The sequence below is a fragment of the Amblyomma maculatum genome, chromosome 3, assembly GCF_055883805.1.
Source record: "Amblyomma maculatum isolate TAMU_Amacu chromosome 3, ASM5588380v1, whole genome shotgun sequence".
In the NCBI taxonomy this organism is placed as follows: domain Eukaryota; kingdom Metazoa; phylum Arthropoda; class Arachnida; order Ixodida; family Ixodidae; genus Amblyomma; species Amblyomma maculatum.
Window position 1 is genome coordinate 74867981 of NC_139346.1, and position 27496 is coordinate 74895476.

The 27496-nt window shown below is 45.3% G+C and overlaps 1 protein-coding gene across 1 annotated transcript; it reads left to right on the top strand.

Annotated features, from left to right (window-relative positions):
* Positions 1-988: 988 nt before the first annotated feature.
* LOC146194993 (uncharacterized) lies at positions 989-14498 on the top strand. The gene is made up of 6 exons (XM_084596172.1): positions 989-1097; positions 9802-9905; positions 11396-11458; positions 12694-12756; positions 12863-12916; positions 14362-14498. Exons 1-6 carry the CDS (start codon positions 1010-1012, stop codon positions 14449-14451), a joined length of 462 nt encoding a protein of 153 aa, XP_084452298.1. The 5' UTR covers positions 989-1009; the 3' UTR covers positions 14452-14498.
* Positions 14499-27496: the final 12998 nt, after the last annotated feature.

Genomic DNA, 27496 nt, shown 5'->3' on the forward strand with positions numbered 1-27496 from the left:
TGCATTTTCGTATGAGGGCGTCTATCCTGGCTCTCCAACAGACCATATCTGCAGCATGAGACTCCAGGAAAGTACTCACAGTTGAGCCAGAGCGCTAAAATGAAACAGAAGCAAACCATTTCCGACAATCCAGCCTACATCGCCAGCCGAACTGCTGCTTTAGAGTGAATGGGAGGTAGCCATAAGGCCAAACTCGCTGCCAAGAACGCCGAAAACCGGAGAAGCGCCACAATAAAGCGTTTTACCACTTATAAACATGTAGATGAAGCTATCGCGTAATCTCTAGATTTTACCATATACCTAAACCACCAGCAACGTTTTACTAGCTTTTGGGGAAAAGCAATTTTTCAAGCAGCAGTGCGGCCATATTGCATACAAAAAGATATATTCAAGCCGAATAAAAAGAGAACTTAAACAAATTTATTAAGCAGGTCACGTCGTACGATTGTATCGCCTCCTTTTGGATCTAACTAACGCAAAAATTTTCCGCTCATTCGTATTAGCTTGCATCTGCCATGAAAAAAGGCATGCTAGCTCGAAATCCAGGCTGCCGGTGTCCTAGAAAGACAATCAAGAATGAAACTCTAGAAAAAAACACGAATCATCATCTATCCTCCCATGATGGTGCACCATGATGAGACCGCCCCTGACTCCTCGTGATAACTCGCCGCGCAGCCCGACGTCGGACATATTGACTTAGCTGTCTGGAGATATCCGCACCGACATCGGCCATGAAAACTGGCGAGCGAGCACATTCTTTATGACTGTAGTGCGGACACTTTATGTCTATATGCTTCCTCAGGCCTACAATAACTTCTCCAACGATTCTATGAGAGCAGTCTTTTCCCAGCTTCGCCTGGATCAGCAATTAATTCTCATGCTTGTGTAGTTTTAGCATCGCGCTTATCCACAGCGTAGAAGCCGGGCACATATAAGGTGCAGCGGTGCTCTTCTGCATTCGACTTCGCAGGACCCTGACTAAGGCATCCGTTGCTACAAAGCAAATACGATGACAGCGGCGGTGCGGGTTCTGGCCACTCTTCTCCTCCTGGGAGCAGTTGGAGTCTTTTCTGATGAACAATGCCTCAAGCCCCCAAGTAAGCGCTTACAGTTTTCCCTTCCTCTGTGAATAAGCCTTTTTAAGAATATTATTGTCGCTTTTAACGATTTCTATTAGGAAATATTTCAGGCGCTTTTGCAATTAACATTTTATGGAAATATACAATCAAGTCTACTCGTGTGCTCAGCGCTGATATTTACGAAATGCGGTTGAGCCGCCTTTGACAACCAATAACGTTCCGCCGCATCGCACTTTCCGAAGACGCCTTCGTTGCACAATCACAAGTTCACCCACACGCAGTAACCCACTGAAGAGGAGTCAATCGGTTGCGTAGAACACGTACACGAGGATGTGTCCCAGCAGTAGTATCTACACTTGGGTGAAAGCAGTGCATAATAAAGCCCGTGTGCTGTGCGACACAAATATACTCTGAAGAACCCCCTAGAGGCGAAATCAATTTACCGCTAACCATTATCGACTTCTCCTCAGTTCACATCCACTGTTTCGACGTGAGAAACTGCGTATCAAAATCATCATTTGGAAAGAGGGAGTCGTCATCAGCTTGACGTAATGGTATTTCCTTTTGCCTACTGATATGTCCCCTATTGGAACCCCTGAAATGAATAAAAGAATGTTCCAAACAACTTTTGCAGGCTAATACTCAGGTTCATGCGGCTGGTATGCATGGCCGTTATTTTTTTTTTTGTACCGTACACTGCATGATTATGTTATTGCCTATGTAAATAATTTCCGGCATTAACGCTCAGTTATTAGTCATTTATTAACGCTGCAGCAATTTTTTTTCTATGAGCGAAAGATAACTGAGCATGTGGGCGCCAACGTATCACCGACCATGTCTTCTCCCAGACATCACCTGCCAGGCTCAGTCCCACAAATTTTTAAGGCTGCATGTCTTCAAGCAGAAGTTTTCTGAGCTACCGGTGCCCTCTATTCCCATCTTATCATTCCATATTAAATGAGCTATCGTAGTTCCCAGGCAGCTCAAACGACGGGACCAATGTTGGAACGGCATTGGCGATGTCGGGGCCTTTCAAAGGGCCAAGCACATTCCAAACATAATCCAATATTGGGCCGAAGTTTTGTGCTGCACGATGCCCGCTCCTATCGGGACATCGCGCAACCCGCCACAGACAAATCAGTGCCCGGCCACGTGACCTGCCAGAGGCATGCTGGAGACAACGAGGCTTCACTACGTCAACGTCAGCGACTCTATCAAACGTTTTTGTTGCCAAAGCAACACTACACCAGTCGTCGAGCCCTTTCGCATGGCACAGCGTGGGCCGAGCTGCACATGCGCAAGGATTCGCGTGACGTCAGAGGCAGAAGCTGGTATATCGGAGCTGCCGTCGCGGCCGCGCTTCACCATGCGCTCCGCCGGTGCCGCAGAGGCCGGAATCCGCTACGCGTCACTGCCAGAATCGACCGACTATGGAGAAGGAGAGCCCGGTCGCTGCTCAGCGCGTAGCGTAAGCTATCCTAAGCGTAGCCATGCAGCTGTTGCTTTCGCAACTCAGGTAAGTTTAACCGGAGCTAAACCACTGCCTCGCTTTCGCAATAATACGAGTATTTATAAAGTAGATAACATCAAATGGTGGCCGGCATTTCCACATCTGCACAAAGCGTTACGGACACCAGGCGCCTTCAGCCCTAATGCTACCCAGACTTCTGGGCAACTTCATGATGTCCGAATACCAACAGGCCCAAATCACAACGCTTTCGTAAGAGGCGTTTGCAGTCCAACCTCTCACAACTGAGATGCACATAACATTCGGGCGCATACAGGGGAACGTTCATCTTACCATAAAGTCGTTACCTTCCCTGTCATGAAAAAAACGTGCAATGCGAAATGAATTGAAATCAGGTACGAACGTTCGCACCAGGGCTGGTTGGAGTATGGCTATTCGGGAACCTGCGCTTTTCAGAACTACAAGAAGAATAAAAAGAAAGCTCGGACAGAGCAGCCTGATTAACTCGGAATGATGATGACAGTAGCGATGACCATAAAAACGTTTATTGAACAGGGTTAGCACTTCAGTCTAGTGTGAGCAGGAAGTAAAGTCTTCGTTTGCTGTTTTCTTCTTCCTATAATTATGAGAAACACTTTTCCTAAATGAGTGGCGATAATACTTCGAGCGTATTACAGTCGAGAGACGAGTATAATACCAAGCACTGTAAACAACTCGCGTTCTGTCGTGGGCACATCTATGAGCGCAGCGTTCGTTCATAAATTTCAGCTGTTATGACCCATAAGCTCCCACATGCTGTACGCTTAGTTACGGGTCAAGCTAACGTATTTCAGCTAAACGATTCTCATCTTCAATACTGCTAGTAATAGAACCGCAATCAATTTTTCACCCTATGTGCATGTTCGCCTTAAATATACAAGGTTATAATGGTCCACCCTTTTTAATAGATGCAGATCCGTTCCATAATCATGTTTCATATTCAACTACTTTTTTTTATTTATCTCATTTCACGGAGGTAATAGTTTTATTTTCAGGTTTTCCGCCTCTGCTTAGCCCCGTAACAGTGCTCTTTTTTTGCAACTGCTTTTATAGCAAACCAATTCGAACTGCAATTACTGAACGCACTTGCGGATACTTTCAGTCTTTCAATCGAAATTAATTTGCTGTTAATGCAGAAAGAGAAGATGACCGTCGGTTTTAGGCTGCCTGGTTTTATTCTTACCGCCTCGTTCATCCCGCAGTGCTGGAAGCTAATTCACTTAGCGTGGCACGAAAGCAATGCTGCCTCGTAACTTTCGGTAATCATGTCGCATGCTACGAAGATGGCGCGTCAATTATCCGAAATGCCCTGCCCTCACGTTCTTACCAGTCAACCGCGCAAGTGTACTTAGAACCTACTCCCCCGGGCTCATAGCTTCGGATGGGTATTCATAATCAATACATATAACATTTACGCAAAAAATGTGTCAAAACACCAAAGCTTATAAATGTGTAGAAGCAAAAAGGAAGAGGAATGAGAGTATAGTAGAGATAGTAAGGAAACCGTCAACCTACGTCACTAAGTTTTGTAAATCTCAACCTGGGCAACCTGCTAGGTGCACATTAATGCTTCATTTAGTCAACGGGATGCCTATATATTCTTCCTTCTATCCACCATTCACCCTGCCAACCATTATGCGTCCACCCCGCTGCAGATTCGTCCACCCAACCGTTCATCTAATTAATGGATCCACCCATTCATCCATCTATCAGTCAATAAATCCATCCGTCCATCCATCCGTCCTACTGTCCATTCATTAATCCATCCATCTACCTGTTCTGAACATTCATCCGCATTCCCATCTATCCACCCACTAATCAACCCACTTATTCATTCTTCACTCTATCCATCTAGCCATCATTCAGTCCTTCCGCGCATCCATTGATCATATCACCTGTCAATTCGCCCACTCACCCACCTATTAATTTGCCCAACCGCTTAACCATCTATTCATCTCCCATTCATCCATCCATTGGTCTGTCCACTCGTGCATCCGCCCAGCCAATCATACGTCTATCCCCCCATCTATATTTCAGTCCATCTTTGAGTGCGCCTTTAGTCGGTTTCTGCTGCTCTTGTTTTGGTGGACTAAAAACACAGCCTCCATTCAGCGACTTGAACGTTTTCTGTCTGTCTGCCAATCTAAACCTTCAACCGGAGCTGCTTACTTGAGTAGCTCCCCTCAGCTCAGAATCAAACCCATCGGGACCGCTGAGTATTGAGTCAGACACCTGCTCCTAAGCGTGGAACTTGCCGGTACAGACCCTAAATAATAACGTGACGCACAGTATTCCTCATCATCGCACTCGGGATGTGATAGTTGGCAGGTTTGTGTGACATCATGAGACCATATATGTGAGGGCCAATTCGGCAAGAACCGCCTACTTGTGCAACACTTGCTGTTGGACTAGTTGGTCTTTCATTCCCTTTCATGACCCAGCGCGAAAAAGAACAACGGGCCAGTACAACCGAGGACGACGCTGATAGGAGCGTAGTCCTACTTTGTGATCGTCCGTTGTCCTTTTTCACGCTGTTTCGTCACAGAACAGCTTGGGCAGAAGTCTTGATCTGAGAACATAACCCGCCGAAAGAACTAGACTACTCTTGTTTTACAATGAGCTAATTCACTACTAAACCAGGAGCACAGCTTCTATGGCGCGGGTAAAGCGGGCGCTGTATGCATATCGTGTTGTCCTTCACATGATGTCGTAGGTTGTAATTGTATGCGGTTGAGTTATGCGAACCGACGTTGAAGAAGACGTGGCAGTGAACCTAATTCCTATTTGCCCCAACCACGTTACATCGCCCACCAGTGTGTGTGTGTGTGTGTGTGTGTGTGTGTGTGTGTATGTGTGTGTGTGTGTGTGTGTGTGTGTGTGTGTGTGTGTGTGTGTGTGTGTGTGTGTGTGTGTGTGTGTGTGTGTGTGTGTGTGTGTGTGTGTGTGTGTGTGTGTGTGTGTGTGTGTGTGTGTGTGTGTGTGTGTGTGTGTGTGTGTGTGTGTGTGTGTGTGTGTGTGTGTGTGTGTGTGTGTGTGTGTGTGTGTGTGTGTGTGTGTGTGTGTGTGTGTGTGTGGGTGTGTGTGTGTGTGTGTGTGTGTGTGTGTGTGTGTGTGTGTGTGTGTGTGTGTGTGCGTGTGTGTGTGTGTGTGTGTGTGTGTGTGTGTGTGTGTGTGTGCGTGCGCGCGCACATAGGGCGAGGCAATCTAACATTACCTCGATTTCAACGCGCCTGCTCCGGCGGGACTAAGTTCTACAACGTCGGACTCAGTAAGGGAACCTTGTAGACGGCTGTGTGAACGCAGAGGATGAGTCCGCAATAAAAGTATTTCTTTTCCTACCTATATCACATGGCAAGCACCATTTGCATTGCATCTGGGCTGCTTTAAAATTTTAGGATGCCCTAGACTCTTAAAGCAAATTCTCAGAGAACTTACCGCCTTGGAGTTACAGCCCGAAATAAGGTCGTCAAACTTTTAAACCACTTCTTCCTTTGTGGAACGCTATGAAAAATGATATAAAAACAAATAGATTCAATTGAAAGGGACAAGAACAATCAACAAAAAACTTCGGCCACCTCACATAAGTTGAAGACAGTACGGTAAAGTTTAGGTTGTTCTTACTTCCACAATGCTTGAGGGATTTATGAGTGCCCAAGAATGCAGTTAATTGTTTTAGGATGCCAAAAGATGAGCACGAAAACTCAAAGGCCTGTTTTTTTTTTTTTTAAACGTCATGCACTGCTACTTGCTCAACATGGTAATGACATCAGACCTCTGTGTTATTTATTTTCTCTTTCATTGTGCTATTCATTTTTTCACATGCGCATCAACCTACATTGATTATTAGCAGCCAACCTGAACTAAAACGGTATACCACCGGGCTATATTTGCACTGCTGTGAGCAGAGTTAGAAACTCAGAAAAAAGCCTTGTGCAAATGGCCGTCTTAATTTCTCAGCCTAAACTCATGCGTGCTCTGTCAGGAGAGTGCAATTCTTCGTCCTTTGTTTTGCAGCCATGGAAACGTCCGCTTCCTCTACGATGGCGCCCGTACTGATTTCGCCACAACACGTCAGTGAAATAAGAAAATTCACAGGAAACAGAATGAAGCTTCCATTACCATTGGCCATTGTACAATATATTATCGCTATTTGACGTTAATCCGATACAAGGAAGTATGACCGCAACACTCAATCTTTGCGAGTGTCAACCAAGGAGGATATACACAAACTTCTGGAGTGGAGGTGACCTCCAAAAAGTGACGCCAACTTGCCGCCATCTTGGGGCAAAACATGCAGGCGGCCACATTCACGGCAGCAGCCGCAGTCAAGCGCGCGGCCCGTTTAAAGATATTTCTTTACTGCATGGCAATGCCGCTTGGATTAATGTTGGTGTATGACGTCATAAATGGTTCCTGGGCATATTAGTAGCGTTTTGTGCTAATTAATTACAGCTAATTGCAAAATTGTGAAAAAATATTAAAATACATGCTAATGCTACAACTCGTATATCGTTGGATAGCTTATGCCAAGTCCAAAAGCACTAGACAAGCCGCAAGTTTTAATTATTCACCGCTAATTGCGCTAATTATTTACTTTTAATTGCATAATTGTGAATAAATATTAAAATACATGATATAGCTAGAAGTCGTATATCGTTGGATAGCGTATGCCAAGTTCAAAAGCACTAGACTAGTTGCACGTTTTATTTATTTATCGCTAATAGCGCTAATTATTTACTGCTAATTGCAATGATATTAGTTTAGTACAACTGTACTCAATATAGGTTATACCACGATATATGACTTGAAAGGATAGCATTCAATTCAGGTTTAATCACAATTGACTAATTTCGCTGTAATTAATTAGGATGTGCAGTTAGTCTAGAGCGCTTGTCTCGGCATAAGCTGTCCAAAGATATATGACTTGTAGCCACTGCATGTATTTTAACATTTATGGACAATTACCTAATGAGCATAATTATTTAGAAATTAAGTCAAGCCAGTGCACCTGTACTCGGCATATGCTATCTAACGACATATCACTCGATGATGTGTAAAATCTAAAGTTCATTACGAGTTAAGTAATTCACCGTGTTTAATTAAGACTTGAAATTAATTAAACTTGCTCAGCTGGTAGTCCACAACATTGCATTAGAACCTAAAAATACTTTAGGCGCTTGATACACACTGGCAACGCCCCGCGAAAAGCGCTCCCAAGCGCTTGGCAGGCCAATTCTTGCGCACCACAAGATGGCCGCCGCAGGCTTCACCCCAGCCCATTGGCCGGTATAGGGTACTTCCCCTCCCGCAGGTTTTATATATATTGTAAGGTAACGCGAACATCGGACTTGGGGGATCAGGCTTTATTGCAGACCTGAAGCCTTGGTCGCACACTGCAGCCAAACACATTCCGCGATGACGATGGGTATCTACAAGAGAGAGCAGGATGAAGATGAAGCAGCACGTTCAGCCATGTGGAAGATGAAGCGCCACACAGTGCTCACACTATTTCGCCCGCGCAGTTGAAGCGGCCAGCCTGGCCGACCAAATGAAATCGGATCAGGCTGCAGGCGTATTGACTGTAGCTCGTCAAGGCGTTGGCAAGTCGATATGATGGCGTCGATTGTGGTAGGGTTCTGCACGGCCAGGGCGTTGTAGGCGAGTGGCCCAATACCTTTGAGGACGTGCCGAACCCGCTCGGCCTCTGGCATGGTGTCATTTATGCGCCGACAAAGTGCACGTAGATCTTCTATATAAGAGGTATAGGTCTCATTGGACCGCTGAAGTCGGGCTTCTAGCTTCTTCTTGGAGGACTCCGTGCGAACAGTAGGAGCGCAGAAAATCTGCCGTAACTTTTGTTTAAAGGTAGCCCAGTCCGGAATCGTCGATTCATGATTTAGGAACCACGTTTTGGCCACATCCGTCAAATAAAAGGACACATTAATTAGTTTAAGAGACTCGTCCCACCGGTTGAAAGCACTGACCCAGTCGTAGCTGTCGAGCCAGTCATCTGCGTCGTCGCCGCGGAGACCGGCGAACATCTGCGGGTCGCGCTGACGGCTGCTAACAGTCCAAGTGGCAAGGGGAGCTGGAGTCCAGTTGGTAGAAGCCGAAGTAGCGGAGTGGCCCTCTTGAGTCATGGCGATGGTGGTCGGGGTCAAACGGCGGCCAGAACGAAGCTCCAGGTGGATGCAGGTGACGAAGCAGCAGAGAAATCAAGGCGCACCTCCACCACGTGTAAGGTAACGCGAAGGTCAGACTTGGAGGATCGGGCTTTATTGCAGACCTGAAGCCTTGGTCGCACACTGCAGCCACACACACTCCGCGATGACGATGGGTATCTACAAGAGAGAGCAGGATGAAGATGAAGCAGCACGTTCAGCCGTGTGGAAGATGAAGCGCCACACAGTGCTCACAATATATCCTCCTTGGTGGTAACCTTGAGTGCTTTCCCAGGCCTGCCATTGCAGCATTTGTCTTTCTTTTTATTATCCCTTTCTACTTCTGGACTGCTAAAACCACTGGATATCCCGAGCAATCTCCGGTGAATCTAAATGCAGCTGGACTAGTACGGCCTTCCTTTGAGCAAAACGAAAAATGCACGTGGAATTGCCTGTAGAGCAAACAGGCCATAGCCAGATAGCCCGATAATTATTTCATTCAGTTCCGTATGTGACCAACATTTTAGCAATACGTGTAGGCAAGCTTCATATCTCCAGTCATTGCCCGTACAACTACTAAGCGCCAAATTGCAAAAACATTCAACATTTAACCTTTAATATATCAGAAGCGTTCACGCGCTCTTAGCACCTGCGCGTACTTCAGCCTCCTATATATTATTATAGCCCGCAATATGTAGTAATATACAGGAGGAGCCTTAAGCTGCTATATTTAGCGAAGAGCAGGCAAGCACATTTTTCTTCAATAAACCACCACAAAGCCCATTGTCAAAATATTTCGACGCTTTTTACTAAAAAAAAGAAAAATAAATAGATGCTTCTGCTGTAGAATTGGTGAGTCTGGAATGCCTTTCTGAGTCCTTCACGTCCCTTTCTTTTCGCTAGTGCGAAATTTTCTTCCTTGCTAACCGTTGCCCTGGCTGAGACGCGGTGGTGTCTACATTTGCTGCACGATACTGGAAGGGTAGTGTCTATTTTATTCTTCCACATGCTGAATCGAGCCTGAAAACATTCGTGACGTTGTTCTAATTTTCAGATGAGGAAACAATGAAGAAGGCGGGCCAGGTTGCGGCGGAACTCATGAAGCAATGCGTCCACCTGCTTGACAAGTATCCCATGCCTTTGAGCTTGATCGCTGATGTGAGAATACAACACGTTTCATTCGTAAAATGCTAAGTAATACATTATGTTTCTCATACGACCGCAGAGCATAAGACATTTCAAATCACTGCGAGCGCTGAGTGTCAGTTATAAGATTTTTTTTTTTTGAAAACTAAATTCTACGGAGCCACAATAAATCGCAACTGTTAGGGGAAATTCAGCGGGCAGCTTTTTTAAAACAAAGCGAATATAACCAACTACAATGATTTTTGGTTTCCACACCTCCGCTATGAGGAGCTAGTGCGAAGCGATATTCACGCTCTTCTATATTTGACGAGAAACTCTCGAACGATAATACTATCGAGGAGGAGGTCGCATATAATTAAGCATAATCCGAGCAATCATTCTGGCGATTATGGGAGGAAGGCGGAAGCGCTTTATTCGTGCCGGTTTTGTTATTGGGAGCCCAAATGAGTGTCTACATCAAATACTTCGGGAAATGGGACAAGTTCTTATTGAATGCTGAATTACATCAAAAAGAAGTCATGAAGGTTTTGCGAGAGTAGTTTAATAAACAACTGGTCTTGCCTTCTGAGTAAGCGCACCAAATAAGACATGAGAGCGCCATCTAACCGTATACTGAATATTTCTAGAAGCGCTAATGCGCTGGATGTTGGCACGTTCGCATATTCACTCAACCAGAGTTCTTCGCGCGGGCGACGGCTTCTCCCAATGGCCACCATCGTTTGTGATTTAGGGCGCTTACATTTAAAATAGATAAGCAATCAAAATAATAAGCATTATTAAAACTACCACCACCATGACGCATTCTAACACTCTGGATGTATCTTCACGCGTACCTGCAGTATATTTCACTGCATGCAATTTATTAAGTAGCTCTCAAATAAAAGAACACATTCAATTCGAAAAGAAAAATATGTCAGTTCAAGTTCACTGCATTCCACAGCTTTTCCAAAATCCTAATCTTTGTTCCTTGTACATGTTCCTTGCCATGTATCTTCCTTTAGAGAGAGATATCCCGTGCCGTTTTCACAAGACTGCGTGTTCTGTTTTAACCTGCTTCAAAATTTGCGAGATTTTTGTTGTTGTTGCGACTGAAGGATGAAGGAAAAGTAAATGCACGGGCTTGCTACTGACTGACTGCCATCACATTAGAGGAGAACAACAACAACAACAACGACTCTGTAGCTGAGCCACCTCCGCTGCCTTGTGCGGACTGAAGAGAAAATAGAGAAGAAAAAAAAATAAAATGGGGAGAAAGACGTGCGCCGCAACAGCCGTCGTCCACAACCGAAACGGTGGCGGGTGCAATGACGGCCTCCAACAGAAAAACATATAGTGGCAGGGTAGCCCCCGCCGCAAATGTAGTGACCTACCAGTCCCAGCCCCGTAGGGCCAGGAGAAACCACCCCCCGACCTCTGAAATTTCCGAGTTTTGCACTATTAAATAATCTGTTGATATCTGTGGCGTTCGTTTCGCACTTTCACATTTGTTTTCATGTATACAGGCAATGAAGACGCTCTGTGTGGACTACGCTGCCTGCCACGACAAGCATGAATCTATGGCCAGCGTAAGTACTGGCATAGCACAAGCTCTGGTTATTAGTATTTTCTTTGATAAGCGCGCTCGCTAGATGTATAATCAGCCAGCCACACCGACTTCGTAGGATTTTAGGCAGTATGTTTGCTAAGAACGTGAGTTCTGAACTATTTTGTTTGGCGATACGACGCTAAAGTGCGTATTTCAAATCATATGCCAAATGCTGGCATTCTTATTTTCATTACACGTTGAAGAATATTGCTAGAAGTCTTTAGCCCACAATTAGCACCTTTATTCTAGACTGTTCTGAAAATATTTTCTTAACAGGGCGCGAAAAGAGCTTTTGTTATTATGCTTTTTAAGCTCTGCCAAATTCCGACTTGAAACGGCGGTCATATTTCGAACCATCGGTCATATATCTGACCAGGATGGAACAAGCATTAAAGCTTCGAGAATCAAATGTATTATCACGGCGGTGTACTAATACACTTGTCACTGTCTGTTATTTGAACCCCATAATACTTTATTTTTGTTTAACTCTCACGTGTGACTATGTTTTTCTCAGGTATTCCACATTAGTAGCAGCCCTTTCCTTGCGGTGGTTTTTTTCGTTATCGTGTGACGAATTCTTGCCCAGAAATTTCATATAGGCGTCTTTGTTTGTTTTTCAAAAATAAATGTCACTTTATCACCGCAGTTATTTTCTAATATTTTAAGACTCTACAATAACGCCTAAGTACTCTCGCTTAGGACGCTAGTATCTTTTCATTTATTTAACAACACGCAGCAAAGCATATTTATTTTTTATATGTGCTATTTAGGGTGAGCACAGGGCTAGATTTCAAGCGAACATTTTGCTAGACATAGAATGATTACACCATTTCCACCAATATGTTTATAACAGTATGTTGGAAAATCCCAAATCCTCACAACTATCAACGAAGTTCATCCCATTGGTTTGGTGGCAGTGTAGATAGCACTCTATTGCAGGACAAATAGTAAAAGCAATGTTTGCTATGCATTAGGAGGATGGGCCACTGCCATCAGTATTTTCATAACAGCACCTCTGGAGCTTTCACAATTCCCTCAAAAAAAACGTGATGTGCCAGAAAGCAGAAGTTCTTAAATTGTGCATAAACTCTTTTCCTCGGCATTAAAGTATAAGCCTCTTAAAGGTTATTTTATGTTAGGGTTCTCAATGTTTCGTGTGGGATCTGTGTTCCTTTTATTGTGTTTATTCACGATGTTTCCCTTTGTCCTGCGCAGAAGCCGGATGAGTACCGGAAGCTCCTTATCCAATGCGGTCACCCGCACCTTGTGAATTTCTACGTAAGCTAATTACATAAACGTTTATCTACGTGACTTCACACGAAAATTTTCTCTTGACAGTGTGTTATCGAGATAACATCATATTGATTTCTTATCTTTCCTACAGAAAAAGCAGTCTGAGTTCAAGCACGATCCAGAAGTCGTCTCCACGGAGATCGGGGCACGTATTTTCTCTTCCTATTAGCCAGTATAATTGCTTAGTCTGCCTCTTCACTACTCGCCGTCCACCTCGTTTTCTCTACTGGCCTGCATACTAGACCCGCTCGTATACATTTTGTCTTTTTTTTCCTCCCTACGTTACGCCTTAGCTTCATTCATCTATTATTATGTCTATCATTCTGCTCCCTGCATGATTCAATTATTCCCTTCCTTATTTCCTCTATTCATTTCTGTTTTCCCCGCTTTCATACCGACTGTTGTGGCATGGCACCGTATAATATATAGCTGTGCAGCCGTGGTAGGTGATGTACAGTCGCGAGCAAAAGTGGTATAGAACACTCAGTCGGTGGCGGAGCCCGAGAAAACTGCATCCCAATTTTATCTAGCAATAGCTATCTAAGATCGAGACAATAGTGGGCTCTAGCAATAGCTATCTAAGATCGAGACAATAGTGGCGGTGCCTCATTTTATCCACATGCATGTGTCACTATTGTTGTCTCTGACGCTGTCGCTAGATGGCATTACGACGCTGTTTTTCCAAGCTCTGTCACTGGCTAAGTGTTGTATACCACTTTTGCTCACGACTGTACAAGCATGTAGTTAATAAAACCCTCGATGGTCCCCGGCTTTCGAAGCAGCTGTGTTTTGCGCGTGCCTGTAATCCAAAAACGACAGACATGCAGGCCAGAAGGAAACCTTTTAGGAAGCTGCAGACGGCTGTCAGGTGACACCCTCCCCTGTGTATTGCAATAGTCGCGCTAATGGGGCTTCGCAACTGATAGCCTAACTTTAATTAGAGTAGTCGCGTATTAGTGGTTCAGTTGATGCAGTTCGATAGTTTCTCATCAGTTCATCCTTGTTTCATTTCCTCTGTTGTGTCTCTCCTAGCACTGGGCCCCAAAGTGCGACTTGCTACAAAGAAGCTTCTCCTACAAATCAGATTTAAACGACTAATATGAAAGCGCGATACATCTCACCGCAAAGCCAAATGCATCGGCGTCTACGACGTAAAAAAAAAAAAAACGACACCGATACCTTTTTACTAGGGGAAGCAGGGCGTGATGTAATCACCGTGCGAATCAATCAGCAACTGGAGCAAAATTCGAAAGGACCTCTTGGCTCACTCGAAACAAATGGGTGTCCTAACATGCCATTAACTGGTGTAACCCAGACTATCTGACCCTTCCCCTTTGGGGGCCATTTTCGCAAATACTAGGTTATCCTGGGACACCCCGATGGTTTGGGCCCATCGCATTATTGAACCCAGAATTTGGGGTGGCCCTTGAAACCCTTTCGATCTCCGCCTCAAAGTTCAAGTACCCTCCCTTAAAGATCTAAGTCACCCTGGGCCTACGCTAGAAATTAGGGATTTCGCTGATTTTTCCTCAAATGCTTTCGCGCTAAAAACATGTAAGGAGCTTAAACTTACTCCGTTATTTTCTTCAGACCTGCATCATGGACCACATTCCTCTCACCAAAGAGATGGGCATAGCGACCTCCTACTGGATCCTCAAGATCATGGGTGCCCACGAGTGAAGCCGCTGCAATGACTGGCTGAATGAAACATAGCGTGGACACTTTAGCAAGCCGTGTCAGGCAGCTCTGGTTACTGAAACAGAATAAATTTCGCAGTATTTGCATCTATAGCTTTTTTTACTGGTTATTTGATGCTTAAGGCTTCTTTCATAGCGCCTAAGCCGCCAAACGTCTGGCGACTCCTTGCAGCGAATCTCTCACCAAGCAATTCTTGATCACGAGCTACTTTTACGCAGAGACCACACAGCCCAATACTCAACTGCACTGCAGCGGCTTATTTGTTGTTCTCTCTTCGTTTATCTTCCCTATATTGGTAATGCCTAATTACACGCCCCCTGAGACATGGGACAATCAGCCGCCCTAAAAAGCCGAATTTAACTCGGTGGTTCAAACATGTAGAGTATGCAGAAACATTCAAATACTAGTGTCATTCGCAGCTTTTGCTTTCAAGTAGCTCTACTAACAGTCCCATCCGTCTGAATCTGAACGAAGAGCTTTATGTTTCTACAATATGAGTGCACAATATCATCTCTAAACACCCTGGCTTCTCGATCAGCTGCAGCGCCAGCCCCAATCATATGAAACTGTTGCAGCACTTATGGATGTCCCAATTTCTGAAGAATAACTGTGGCTTCTTTCGCACGCTTATGTTCGCGTGATTTGAACCGAACCTCTCCGTGCACAAGTAGGAAAACTAGCGGCTTGTATATTACCGCGAAAGCATTATAATCAGGAATTTGATCGCCTATCAGGATTGTCTAACGCTTTATGTCTGAGAGGCATAGGAACACAATTCCGAGAGCAAAAAAAAAAAGAGAAAGACGCAACCTTAAGTGTGAAGGGAACACTGCAAATGAAAGGAGAGGAATGCGTCTTTGCCGAAAACGCCGAAGATCACGAGTTTTGCTTGCCCGCGCATCGCTCCTAGGAGAGACGTCCGTTCCAGGTCTATCTTAACCAGCCGGCCTGTATGCGCGGAGGCGGGCAGGCAGCTGGAGCAGCCATGCAACGGTTCGTGTGCACAACATAAGAGCTTCAGCCAGTCAAACATAGTACACCGCGTTAAAAGTGTCATAACATCAGTAAAAAATGTAAACCTCTGTTCTTTCTATTGTATATGAACGGTGCAGACATTCTCTGTCATATTTTATTTTGTTTAGTTTTTGTTTTTACAAAGATTGTAAGGGCTCATTGAAACTTAGGCTAGTGAACTGCTTTCATGCCTCGTCTTTGTTAACGGCTAGAAAACATAGCACGTCGCCGGTAATACGCATCTGGCGTGAAGCAACAAACTCTGACTCATGAAGAACGACAGGAAAACTGTAGAGAAATCTGGGAAGCGTTTTGCAGCACCGACAAACACGACATTTTCTTGAACTCTCTCTCTCTATAAAATATTAGATAACTGACTTCCTCACAGCATTTAATGAGGTTGGCCAGACGATTATACTGTCGGCATTCGCTCCGCCATAGTAACACTGAACGATTAAGTGGGAAAACATTGACAGTGACTTCTTTCTAGCACAGGTACAGTGCCAAGCACACAAACATTCACTATCCTCAACTGCTGCTCTCGACATATTAGGTCGGCTCTGAAGACCACGAAACATTTTACGTATAAAGATCTGTTCACCATTCCTTTCTTCAGTCGTCATTAAACGCGAACGAAGCATTATACGAAATCTATGAGTGGTCAGTCAATGAAATCACAAGATTGTGGGTCTCGGTTCTGACGATAGCCACGCCCACTCACCACACGCACCGGCTAACCAATGTCTGCGTCGTGCCGCAAATGCTAAAATCAGATGGCGAATAGGCGAATGGACCGATCCATTAGCAACGATAAGGGTGGGGCCGCCAAGGTCATCGGGATGTTTAAAAGAACTCGAAGGCGGGCTAGATGGTATAATGTCTCAAGGCTCGTTACTGCGTAACTTAGGAGATAAACTCGGACAAACAGAAGGACAGTCACGTGTCCTTCAAAATTCTGTCTTTTTCTCCTGAATTGTACTGTATTTAATCCTGAGGGAGTTATAAGGATACTTCATGAATTCTTACCTCAAGAGGTCACGGGGGACCCACTCAAGTATTGCAGTAGCAGGAAGCCTACGCTACGCATGTCAACGCCTTCGAGGCGTTTCAAGCTCCACAGAAATCTTCTGAAGGTAGCAGCTACTATGCTAATGAAACTTAAGCTGCCGGGCATTTTTCTAACGACGTCTTTGCAAAACACTGCTTTGCTAAAATATTTTCAGCCGCAATTTAATTTCCTTAAATTGTTTTGCTTCCATTGCAGTGCGTTTACGATCGACTGGCTTTGTGCACAAAATCAAAGAGAAGTTGAAGTCTCTATATTAAGGCTAGACAAAGTTATATACCATTTCTAATGACGATGGCCATAATAAATAAGCTAAACACGAAAATCCCGCAAGGATAAAATAGTTGTTGAGTATCTGTAACTTAACTACTACCGCTTTACGGCAGAGTGGCAGTTTGTACTATTTTCGAGTGAAAGTGTGTGCACATTTGTATGGAACTTATATCACTGTAGGTTGTTCTAGAGAGGCCTTTCGGGCCGTTTTTCGGTAAAAATGATGTCAACATTTGTATAAAACAGGTAATTCGTGAGTATCACTGGCAAGGTTAAAACATCAAGACAGATTATTTTGCGATAACCTGCGGGTGCTGTACAGCGCTGCAGTGCAGTGGCTGCCAAAATATGTTATATTCTTTGTACATTTAATTGAAACACGACTCGGATTTCGGTAGCTGATTGGCAGAATTCACCACGTGACTAACGCATTCAAATTCAAGCGGCTGCGAGTGCGCCAAATATTGCGTCCTCAATCTGCATAGCTGCTCTTACAGATGCGTGCCCTTGGTTCATAAGAAAAGGCATTCTGTCAAAATAGTTTAAATACGTTTTAGCTTGAGAGTGTAGTGATTGACTATAGCATACAACAGGCGTGCGCATTTCGGTCACTTTTCTGTCTAGCTTAAGGGACAGAAGCAGTAGCCACTCAAGAACGCGCGAATTCCACTTTTGGACTGCGAACGTGGAAGGTTTGAAGAGATGTGTGTGCCAAAACGACACTGACTGAGTGCAATCGGTCTCGGGTAACGCTGGGCTAATATACAACTCGTTGGGTTTAGTTTATCTGTCGGCAACAATCCTTGCGGTGTTTTGTGGGCGCTTATAAAGGAACTTCTATTGGCTTCTAGCGCTAATGTGGTAGCTTCAAAGGGCCCGTTCAACAAAAATCCCGCTTTGGCGTTGTGAGCGAAAAATCTCAAGCATAGCGCCAACAGGCGGTAGCTAGCACGTGACACTGCCGTGCATTGCGTGAACGTAGGCTTGACTGACGTTACGTTTGGCTGCAGCTGCCAAATAGGAACCTTTCTTTTCTATGGGACTATGATATGAGGATCAGCCTGTCAGGTCCCTTGCAATCACGTTCACGCTTGCCCACGTTGATGCGGATTAGTTAAAGCGGAGATTTATATGTCGTTTAGTAGCTTACGCTATCGTGTCATGAGCTCAAACTTCCCTCAATTTTTGACCACCTAGGTTTCTTTTTAAGCGTTGAAATTATTCTAACACCCGTTGTTTGTGCGGCGGAGAGAGAAATGGCACCGAACCAGCCGAGAAGAAGACGAATCTAAATTGTCTTCCGTGCATCATGCTGCTCTGCCGCTGGAGCAGGGCACGCGACCGCAGCATCTTTCTATTCCTGTAGAGGAGAAAAGGTGCACGCATGAAGGTGCACGCGTTTTGCTGCGTAGCAAGTTAGAAAAAAAAGGTTACAGTTTCACTCTTTCTTCATCGCTCACTTTCTTACATTTCTTCGTCAAGCGTCCGTACTCGTTCACAACACACTGCGCACTGCCGTTGAGAATCCCGTGATCCCACTCACTCGCATCAAAGCATGGACTCTGAATTGTCTGTGCACTATGTCCATTCAAAACAAAAACATCACAAACAATGAAGGTAAACACGGTCGGCACGGCGCAGACGCGCCAGTGGTGGATGCGTGATGTGGGTGAGGGTGGTCGGGTTACATGCTGCGCGATGCAATCCAAGACGCACGCCCTGAACATTCCATGTGTGGTTCAAGGTAAGGTACCTCGGTAGTTCAAGGTGCACACGTCCGCCGCCAAGGCGCGAATTTACAACGCAAGAAGTCAACAGCTAGCAAGCACAAGTGGTGCATGCGCATTCCCGGCAGCCCTTGAGAGCGAGGGGACCGATCCACACCTCGCCCCCGGAAATACAGGAAGGATGAGCACTGGCTTGACTGCGTTGTGGCTTGGGAGTTGTTGCACGCGCCCTGAACCCTGCTGTCACTCATGAGTGCGTTACATTGGTGTTTTGGTTCTTCCAGAATTACCTTAAGCGCAGTGTTGGCACCGACTTGAGCATCTTGAATTGCAGTACGCTTGCAGTACGAAACTATAAAGATTTCTTTCTACGTTCGAACTGCCACACATTTTCAGCTTTGGCTTCCGGCATGCGTGCAGCGTTCGCATCACGAAGTTATACATAGGCTGCATCCATGACCACCTCTCAACGCAACTTAATGTACTGCATGGAGACTGGTGGTTTTATCTTCATTGATGTGCTTCCTACTACTATAGCGTGCAAGCTGCCGCCCATGCATACATGTCAAGATATCACACTAAATGTCGTTTCAAAATATTTTTGCTGTGCTAATAAAACTCCATGTCCCACTGACGACGACGAAGTTGGCTCCAGGCGCGTGACATCGACCATGTGCATGGGATGGTCATATCTAGGGCGCTTGTTACAGAAGAAACACCACTGCCCTCTCTTCGTGGCTCATAGTCCTTACTACTAACACCATAAATAACTGCGGCCACCTGCAACAAAATAAAACAAGTATTGTTGCTAGACCTGACACATGACAACAAGTGTTAAGTTTGCAATTTACAATACTCTCAAGACGTTGACGACAGTGGGAAGCTGTTTAGCAAAATTAATCGTTTTAACAACACTGCAGTTCACTTTGCGCCGCCGTCCCGTGTTGTGCAATGCCTCCAGTGCTGATCAGCACTACAAAAGCGCAACCAGTCATACTACCAGCAAAATGGTGGCTAATGGGCGCAACTGGTACCATTTTGTACCCATCTCAAGACTTTGTGACGCACATCAGCCTTATTTTTTAGCCCGCGTCTGGCTCAGAAAAAACGTTTTTTACCATCTGTGGTTAGCAATAAAATTTAATATTTAGAATAATGTTGACTAAGCATCCATTCTGAATATGATCTATGCCCACCATTGTTAGGCGAACAAAAACCCCTTCACATATCAGGCATCATCTCTACAAGCACCGTTGTTTTATAATTATAGCCGTGTGGAGGCCTTTCTGTTATCATCGACGAGTGTTTTGAAAATCAGGAATACTTTAATTTTTGTTTTAAACGAAAGCAGACCACTGAAGTCTGAGCAGAGAATATAAAACGGGCACACATAGCCCTTACTACGGAATGCTGCATTACATCTTCTTCTGATTCAAGAAGAAAACTAAAAACAAAGAACACAGAGGAAAATAACAAGAAATAAACTGACCAAGAAAGGGGAAGGTATACAAAAAAGGAGAGGAAAAATAAAGATCCTCGAGGTTTATCCCACTTATATCTACGTATCCCCAGTTTTGCCACGCAGTCGGACCGGTGCACAACTCATTTATGACGAGACTGAACACCAAAACGCCGGCGAAGCAGTTGGTACAACCCCTCTTGGTTACGTATTCAGTGCACATCAAAGAACCCTGGTCGCCCGGGAATGTCGAGCGACTGGGGTTCTTTGACGTGCACTGAACACGCAAGGGAACACCCCAGGGCTCCGCCCTGTCCCCCTTTCTTTTTAACACAGCAATGAGGGCATTACTCTGTTTTACTAAACCAGATAAGGGACCTAAAATTCAGCTTGTACGCGGATGATATAAATCTCTGGATAAATAAGGGCAGTAAACTACAAACTGCCGTGGACGAGGTAGTCAAGTATGCTGCCGAGAGAGGCCTATCCTGCTCACCGCAAAAATCGGAGCTCTTCATATACAACCTGTAAAATAAGAATGATAAAGCAGACATAAAGTTAAATGTAGGACACTCCTCCATACCTCAAGTAGAGCAAATCAGAATATTAGTAATGGTCCTTAAAGCGAAAAGCCAGATCACAAACACTGTAAAGAAACTGGAGAATTACGTGGCACAAGCAACGGTCATCTTCAGGAGAGTAGAGCTCAAAGGCTACGGTCTCAAAGAACGCAGTTTGCTGAGGATGGCCCAGGCTTACGTCATCAGCCGCATATTCTATGCCACACCTTTCCTCAACATCAAGAAAGCTGAAAGTGACAAAATCGACACCATAATTGGGAAGTGCGCCAAGCGAGCACTAGGTCTCCCCATAGCCACCTCGCCGGAGAAGCTGGAAAAAATGGGGATAGACAACACATGGCAAAAGCTAACTCAGGCTTTCCGCATCGCACAGCTAGAAAGATTAAGTCAAGCGGAGACATGGATGACCATCCTTGAATCGATTGGCCTCCAACCAGACAGAGGCACAAAAAAGAAAACATCTATTCCACCCGACACAAGTAAACACCTGTTGGTATCACCTTTGCCAAACAACATGTACCCGAAAAAATCTAAGAACGTAGAGGACATACAGCAAAAGCTATTTCAAAAAGAATGAAACTCAAGGCAGCCGAAGACGTAGCATGTGTCGACGCACAAGGCATGGAGCGGCAGTCTCGGCGGTAGTAGATGTTAATGGCGTACCCAAAACTGCGGCCTTGACACGTCACACGAACTCGTGCCACGAGCACAGCTGAAGAGGTTGCAATAGCGCTCGCTTGCGTTGGCATGCAGGCAAAAGTAGTCATTGGTGACAGCGAAACGGCTATCTGGAGTTTCGGAAAAGGAAAGGCTTCAGAAGAGGCCATAAAGATCCTCCTTGATATCCCCATCAATCGAACAATCTCCATCATATGGATACCTGCACATGAATCTGTCCCTGGCAGCGAAGCTGCACATTTGCTAGCCCCAGATCTCTACCACCGGGCGGCAATGGAACAGCCTGACTACAGGGGAATAAAAGATTGTGCCATAACATACAATGGTATCACTGAATTATACAAATTAAATCGAGAGAGCTACTCACCCCCCGATCGGTCTCTCTCTAACAATGAGCCGCGCATTTGGAGGCGGTTACAAGCCGGAAACTTCAACTGCCCGGTCTGAATCTTCCTGACACAGACCGGGGAAGAACATTTGAAATGCAAGAATTGTAGCCAAAAAGGCACACTATATCACATTATGTAGGAATGCGGCGAATCCGCAGGCGCCGGCATGAACATTAATAGTAGAGAATCCTGGAAGGTTTTGCTGCGGAGCGGAGACCCTGCCTTTCCGCAGCAGGCCATCCGCTTGGCGGCTGAGACCGTGAAGAACTCCTGCACGCTCACTAGTCCTTAGCCTGTAGGGCTCCTCCACACCCGCCCCTCTGGCCGGCGTGCTGGGGGCGGGAAACGGAGGGTCCTTTTTCGGCGGGAAATAAACGTTTGCATTCGTTCGACACTTCCGCAGCCAACGGCGTCTCTTGGCTGAAGGTGAAACGCGAAAGTGGTCCTAGGTGGGCGAAATTTCCAGATCCCTCCCCTGCGGCCTCTCTCAGCTCAAAGTCACTTTTTCTGCTCCACGTGATTTTGGAATATATAGTGCGTAGAGCACGTGCGTTAAAACAAGAATAAAAGGAGGCAAATTTCCTGGTCTCACAACTTGCCGTCATTGGTTTCCCGACATTCAATTTATTGTTTGTCAGCTTCTTCTATATTCTGTACAGTCTGCAGGACGCTATTTTCTTTAACGCATATATATCAACTGGCATGGCACTGTCCATAATCGTGCAATAACAGCATTAACTTTTTCCAATGGAAGCACCTCACAATTGAACAGAGGAGATAAGTTGGGTTGCTTGATTGAACGAGGTCACTGCATCTGAAATAATGCTTCCAAATATAAATCAGATACCTGAAAAGTAGGTTGACAATAACGAACAACCTCACAGAATACTCCGTCTACTACATTTTACTGACTCTAAATTACAGGTGTTGGGAGGCCAAAATGACGCGTAACGGTCGCTCGATATCGCAATTGCCAGGCTTGCGAAGCGGTACAAAAGCTAAAAATAAGGTGGATGTGGTGCAGTCGTAAAATATATCGCTTGCAAGAAACTCAAGGCAGTTTGTCTCGTGCCGTGGGCATTTCCTCGGAAGAAAAAGAAACGCAAATAAGGCACTTGAAGCATGCGCACGCGCAGAAGAAGAGAAGAAGTCTGGAACGTCAGGTAAGCCTGGCCGCTCTTCCTTGCTCTTTAAATACGTCTAGTTTATTTCCAGCTTGTACTATCTTTGCTAGAGTGCGCGTCTCCTTTGTGCGCCCTTAGTGCACTCTGGTTTCTCTGGCCGCCTTGTCGTAGGCTTTACTTTTAGCTTTATTCTCGTCTGATGTGTGACTAAGGCAATAAGGACAATAAGTACATCATCAATGCGATTACGCCAGTAATGCATCATCTCGTCAGGACTCGATTCTCCTACGAACACCTTGCCTGTTAAGCGGTGCTGCATTCAGCAGCAGCAGTGTCTTATATCAGGCAAACGTGCGCCTTGAGCGCAGCTCTAAATGTGTGTTAAATGCGCGCTTATGAGAACACGTGCACACAGCGGCGGTGGCTCAGTCGTTAAGGCACTCAGCTACAGAGCCGGAGTTCACAGGTTCGAACTCGACAGCTGCGGTCGCATTTTTATGAAGGCGAAACGGAGATGCGTTCGTGTACTGCGTGATGTCAGTGGACGATAAATATCCCCATTTGTGCGGCATGCATACTCCACAGCTATCGAATACGGCACCTCTTTCTGTCTTTCAAATTTCACTCCCAATGTTACCAGGGAAGCGTGAGTGTTTTTGCAGCACCTGGAAAATAATCCTGAAGTTCAGGCACCCACTTCATGATGTTACGAGTAAGGTACCATAGGGTGCCCTGCGGAGATTTCACGCTTTATTAATAGAGTCTTGTGTTTGTCAAAGCAGATCGTGTGTATCTCGCGTACGCATACTACGACCTACTCAAAGCGTATGTTGTGCTCGACGACACCTCGTTCAACAAACTGCTTTCTATTCTTTCTGTACTGCTCTGAGCTTATACCTGTTTGTATGCATCAAGAAAACAAACGTGTGATGTTTGTAAGCGCAAGACAATCGGGCGGAGCAACAAGGCTAGGAAATTTAGCGGAAATCCATTCTATAGACATGAACCCGAAGATGGTTGTTTGGAGAGCTTCGAGGAGGGGCGTTTGTAGCGCACTCCGACTGGCCGAGGTGGCTTTGATTAATGCACGGGAGCTACCCACGTAATTATTCGCCCACTGATGAGCGGTGGTGTAAATGGTGAGAACTTTTCGACGCTCAGAAAGAGAGTTTGCAAGTTTAAAGACCCCGCTACATAGTCAGTATCCTTAGGACGGGACACCGCACGATGAATCCACGTCTCGCATTCGCTTTACTGGAGCGTTTGGGCCCCCAGTTTAAAGACATTGTAGAGGGCAGTCTACCATGCATCTCTTGTAGAAGTAGGGTAAGGGGGAGTGTGAAGCGTTTGAGCACAATCCCACGTCATGTGATAGATATCGGAGATATCTGCGCAATGCGGGCAGCACCAGAGCGGTCCTGGGATCAAATTGTCTGAGTACGGGAGGACAGAGAAGAGTTCCTTTCTGCAGGTGCCCCAAAGTTCACTTCTCCACCTTATTCAGCCCCTTGGGTGGGGCTCAATACGGTATCGCTCAAAGGAAAAGCACATTACAGTTGCATCTTACCTGTACCCGTGTATTCGGCTGAAACGTGCAGGCTAACTAAAATAGTCCTACTTAGGTTGAGGACAACATGGAGAGCTATGGGACGGAAAATGATAGATTTAACGCTAAGATAGGAAGCGTGCAGAGTGGGTCAGAGACAACTCAAGCTAATGACATTCTAGTGGAAGGAGAATAGTAGGGCACGTAGTGCGGATAGAGGATAAACGGTGGTCGAAAAGGTACCAAATTGGATACCAGCAGAAGGAAAGCATGGCAGGGGGCGGCAGAAAGTGAGGTAGGCGAATGAGGTTAAGGGGTTTGCAGAAGTCAAGTAGAGGCAGCTAGCACAGGGCCGGGTTAATTGGACGAACATGGAATAAGCGTTCGCCCTACAGTAGGTAAAGTCCGGCTGATGATGATGGTGATAATAATGATGATGGGGATCGCAAGACCTGTGCGAAGCTTCAAATAGTATCCGCGGTGATCAGGTGTAAATGCGACCGACGAAGAATGAATAACGTGCCGCAAATTCAACGTATTGCTCTACCGCTTGTTGTGTAAATTGTAATCAAGAATATAGGCACACGGCCACACAATTCCTATCATACAAAACATCTCTGTGGGATCTCTGCAGTTCATGATTGGGGCGTCCCATAAGTTTCGAAGTACTTCAAGCTACCTGGTTTATATTTCACGCATCCCTCTATTAAAGGGAAGCTAGCTCAATCTCGATGCTAAAGGTCTGTCTCTTTTTAATCCCTCAAAAACAGATGTAAACTAAGCGTCACCATTTATTCACATGCAGCGAAGGTTAACACATTTAGTACGTTTGCGTTACAAGCCCTACTGTGGTCTCGCCAAATACTGCTTTCAGGCAAATTTTATAACCCAGACCGTGTTAAGTGGAGTCATAGAGGAGAGGACTTTGCCCTGCAATGAAAGAGAGGGGGGGGGGGGGGGCGGAGGTCAGGCTAATGATGATGGTAAAGATGACAAAGGTCTACAAATGTCACTGTCCATACAAACGCCGAATCGAAAATCCGCACCGCCACAAGTTTTTAAGCTTTATATTCCCTAGGACTCACCAGACCGAATATCTCTTATTCATGTCAGAATAACTGTTTTCCTGCATGGGCCTACTGCCCATGGGTGCAGTGAGTCTCTCCATTGGCTTCACCCAAAACTTAGTGGCGACTAGCATGGATGTCACACTTATTCCAGAGTCCAGAAGCTGATGAATGTCTCATATATCAATACAATGTTGTCCAATATACTGGCTTTTGTGCGACTGTAACGACAAGAACTGCGTTTTAAAAGACAAGGTTTTAGCCCGCAGACAGCCCTAAACGCTTAAAATGCTTGCTTGCACTTTAACAGCATATTTCAGACATTTTGTAGATTGCCTGTATTGATAGATTACGGCGTTTTAAGAACCTAGTCTCCCTACTTTGACGAGAGAACATTCGTAGGCTAGAATATTTAAAAAATGAAATACAGGTACCACACCAGGGCTGCTTTTTTGAACGAAGTATGACTTGGACTTTTTACGTGGATTTCTGTGCCTAGCCTACGTCAGTATTCTCTCAGGAACGATTACCACATGGTCTTCGTTGAAGTCATGTGAGCACAAGTTCTTGTTAGTGACTAACCGTTAGTAACTTGTTAGTGTTAGTAATGGAAGAAAAAAATTATTCGAAGTTTGAAATCCAATTTTATGCCCTAAGCCGTTTACCGCCGCCGTCAAAAAAAGAATTCAAAATATTCACACGTGATCGCACAGTTGAATTTCAGTGAGATATAAAACTTCCGGAGCTCCACACAGCGTTTCTTAAGGATTCAGTTAGTGTTAACAGTTCTTCTAGCTATACCTATCTGATTGCTAACGTAATTATTTCCTGTCATATTTTCAGCCTGACAGTTGAATACCTCAATCTAGCTGGAAGTCAGAGGGCCTGTCAGTCATGCAGCTTCTGCAAGCTCTTTCCATTGTGCTCTGGAAGAATTTGTGGGCGCAACCGTTCCGTCGCCACTACTTGCGCACAGCGGCCGAGCTGGTCATCGTGCTGTTTTGCTTTGCCGTTTTGTGGGACCGCCGGCGACCTGCACCGGGCACGCTCAGGCGCTCTACGGGCGCAGTATTCTACAACGAGACACCGGCTCTCGATGAGGCTTTCTTGCGAGAGGACCACGTTCTCGTTTATGGACCGAGCATCAGCTACGTGCACCAGCTCATGGACGCATTTGCAGTGGGTATGTCTCATCCGCTGTGCTCTTTAAAATCTTTTATCACTCGAGTGGCCAGGATTTTACTAACGCTACCATACCTGTAATGGAATGAAACCTTCTTAGACCACAGCAGTGCCTGTGCCGGAGAAATGGGAGAGCCTCAGCGCTGCTTCTACACACGGAACATTACTGCGCGCTCCTTTTTTAGCGTTTGTTACCAACGTCAGTGCTCGTGCTGCACGATGCAAATTTCCGTTCCTTGGCGAGCGTTAGCTGCAATGTTCCTGCAAGGGTGGAAGTGGACGGTGTGCCTTCGCTCCTTTCGCATGCCGTTCTCATACCCACACGACATTATGAAACTTGACGGTCACATTGACTTGTTGCGTGATACTCTCATTGTCGCGTCACATACTAGTGCAACTTGACTGCTGGTTCACGAGCTTGTGTATCGTGAATGCGTACAATTGAGAATTGAATAACTGAATGATATAATTAACTAATTCAAGACCATTTTAAAATATTAAAGAACTTCAATTAGTTATTGAAATATCTCCGACGCTTCAGTTGTCTGTACATGATCCTGACAGATTTATCAATTGCATAAATTGTATGCTTAATAACCTAATTATTCCCAAATTTTGTTTCCGCACTGTATTTTACGCACCAAGACATCCTTTTACACACTAATATAATTTTGAAGCGAAAGATTCACATGGACTAGCTGCAGCATGTTTCGCGTACTACGAAGTTTCAGATTAGCTGGCCTTCAACTGCGTGACTCGCGGGGCGCGGCCTGCTTGCCGCCCGCTTCTTCACGTTAGACATAACTAATTTATGAGCGAGCAATTAGTGAAATCTTGGCATTGTCATTCTGTTTGTTGCTGATACATCCTTAAAGCGTCATGCTGCAGCAATGCAAAAAGGTTGGCTGTGGCTTCTTGTTA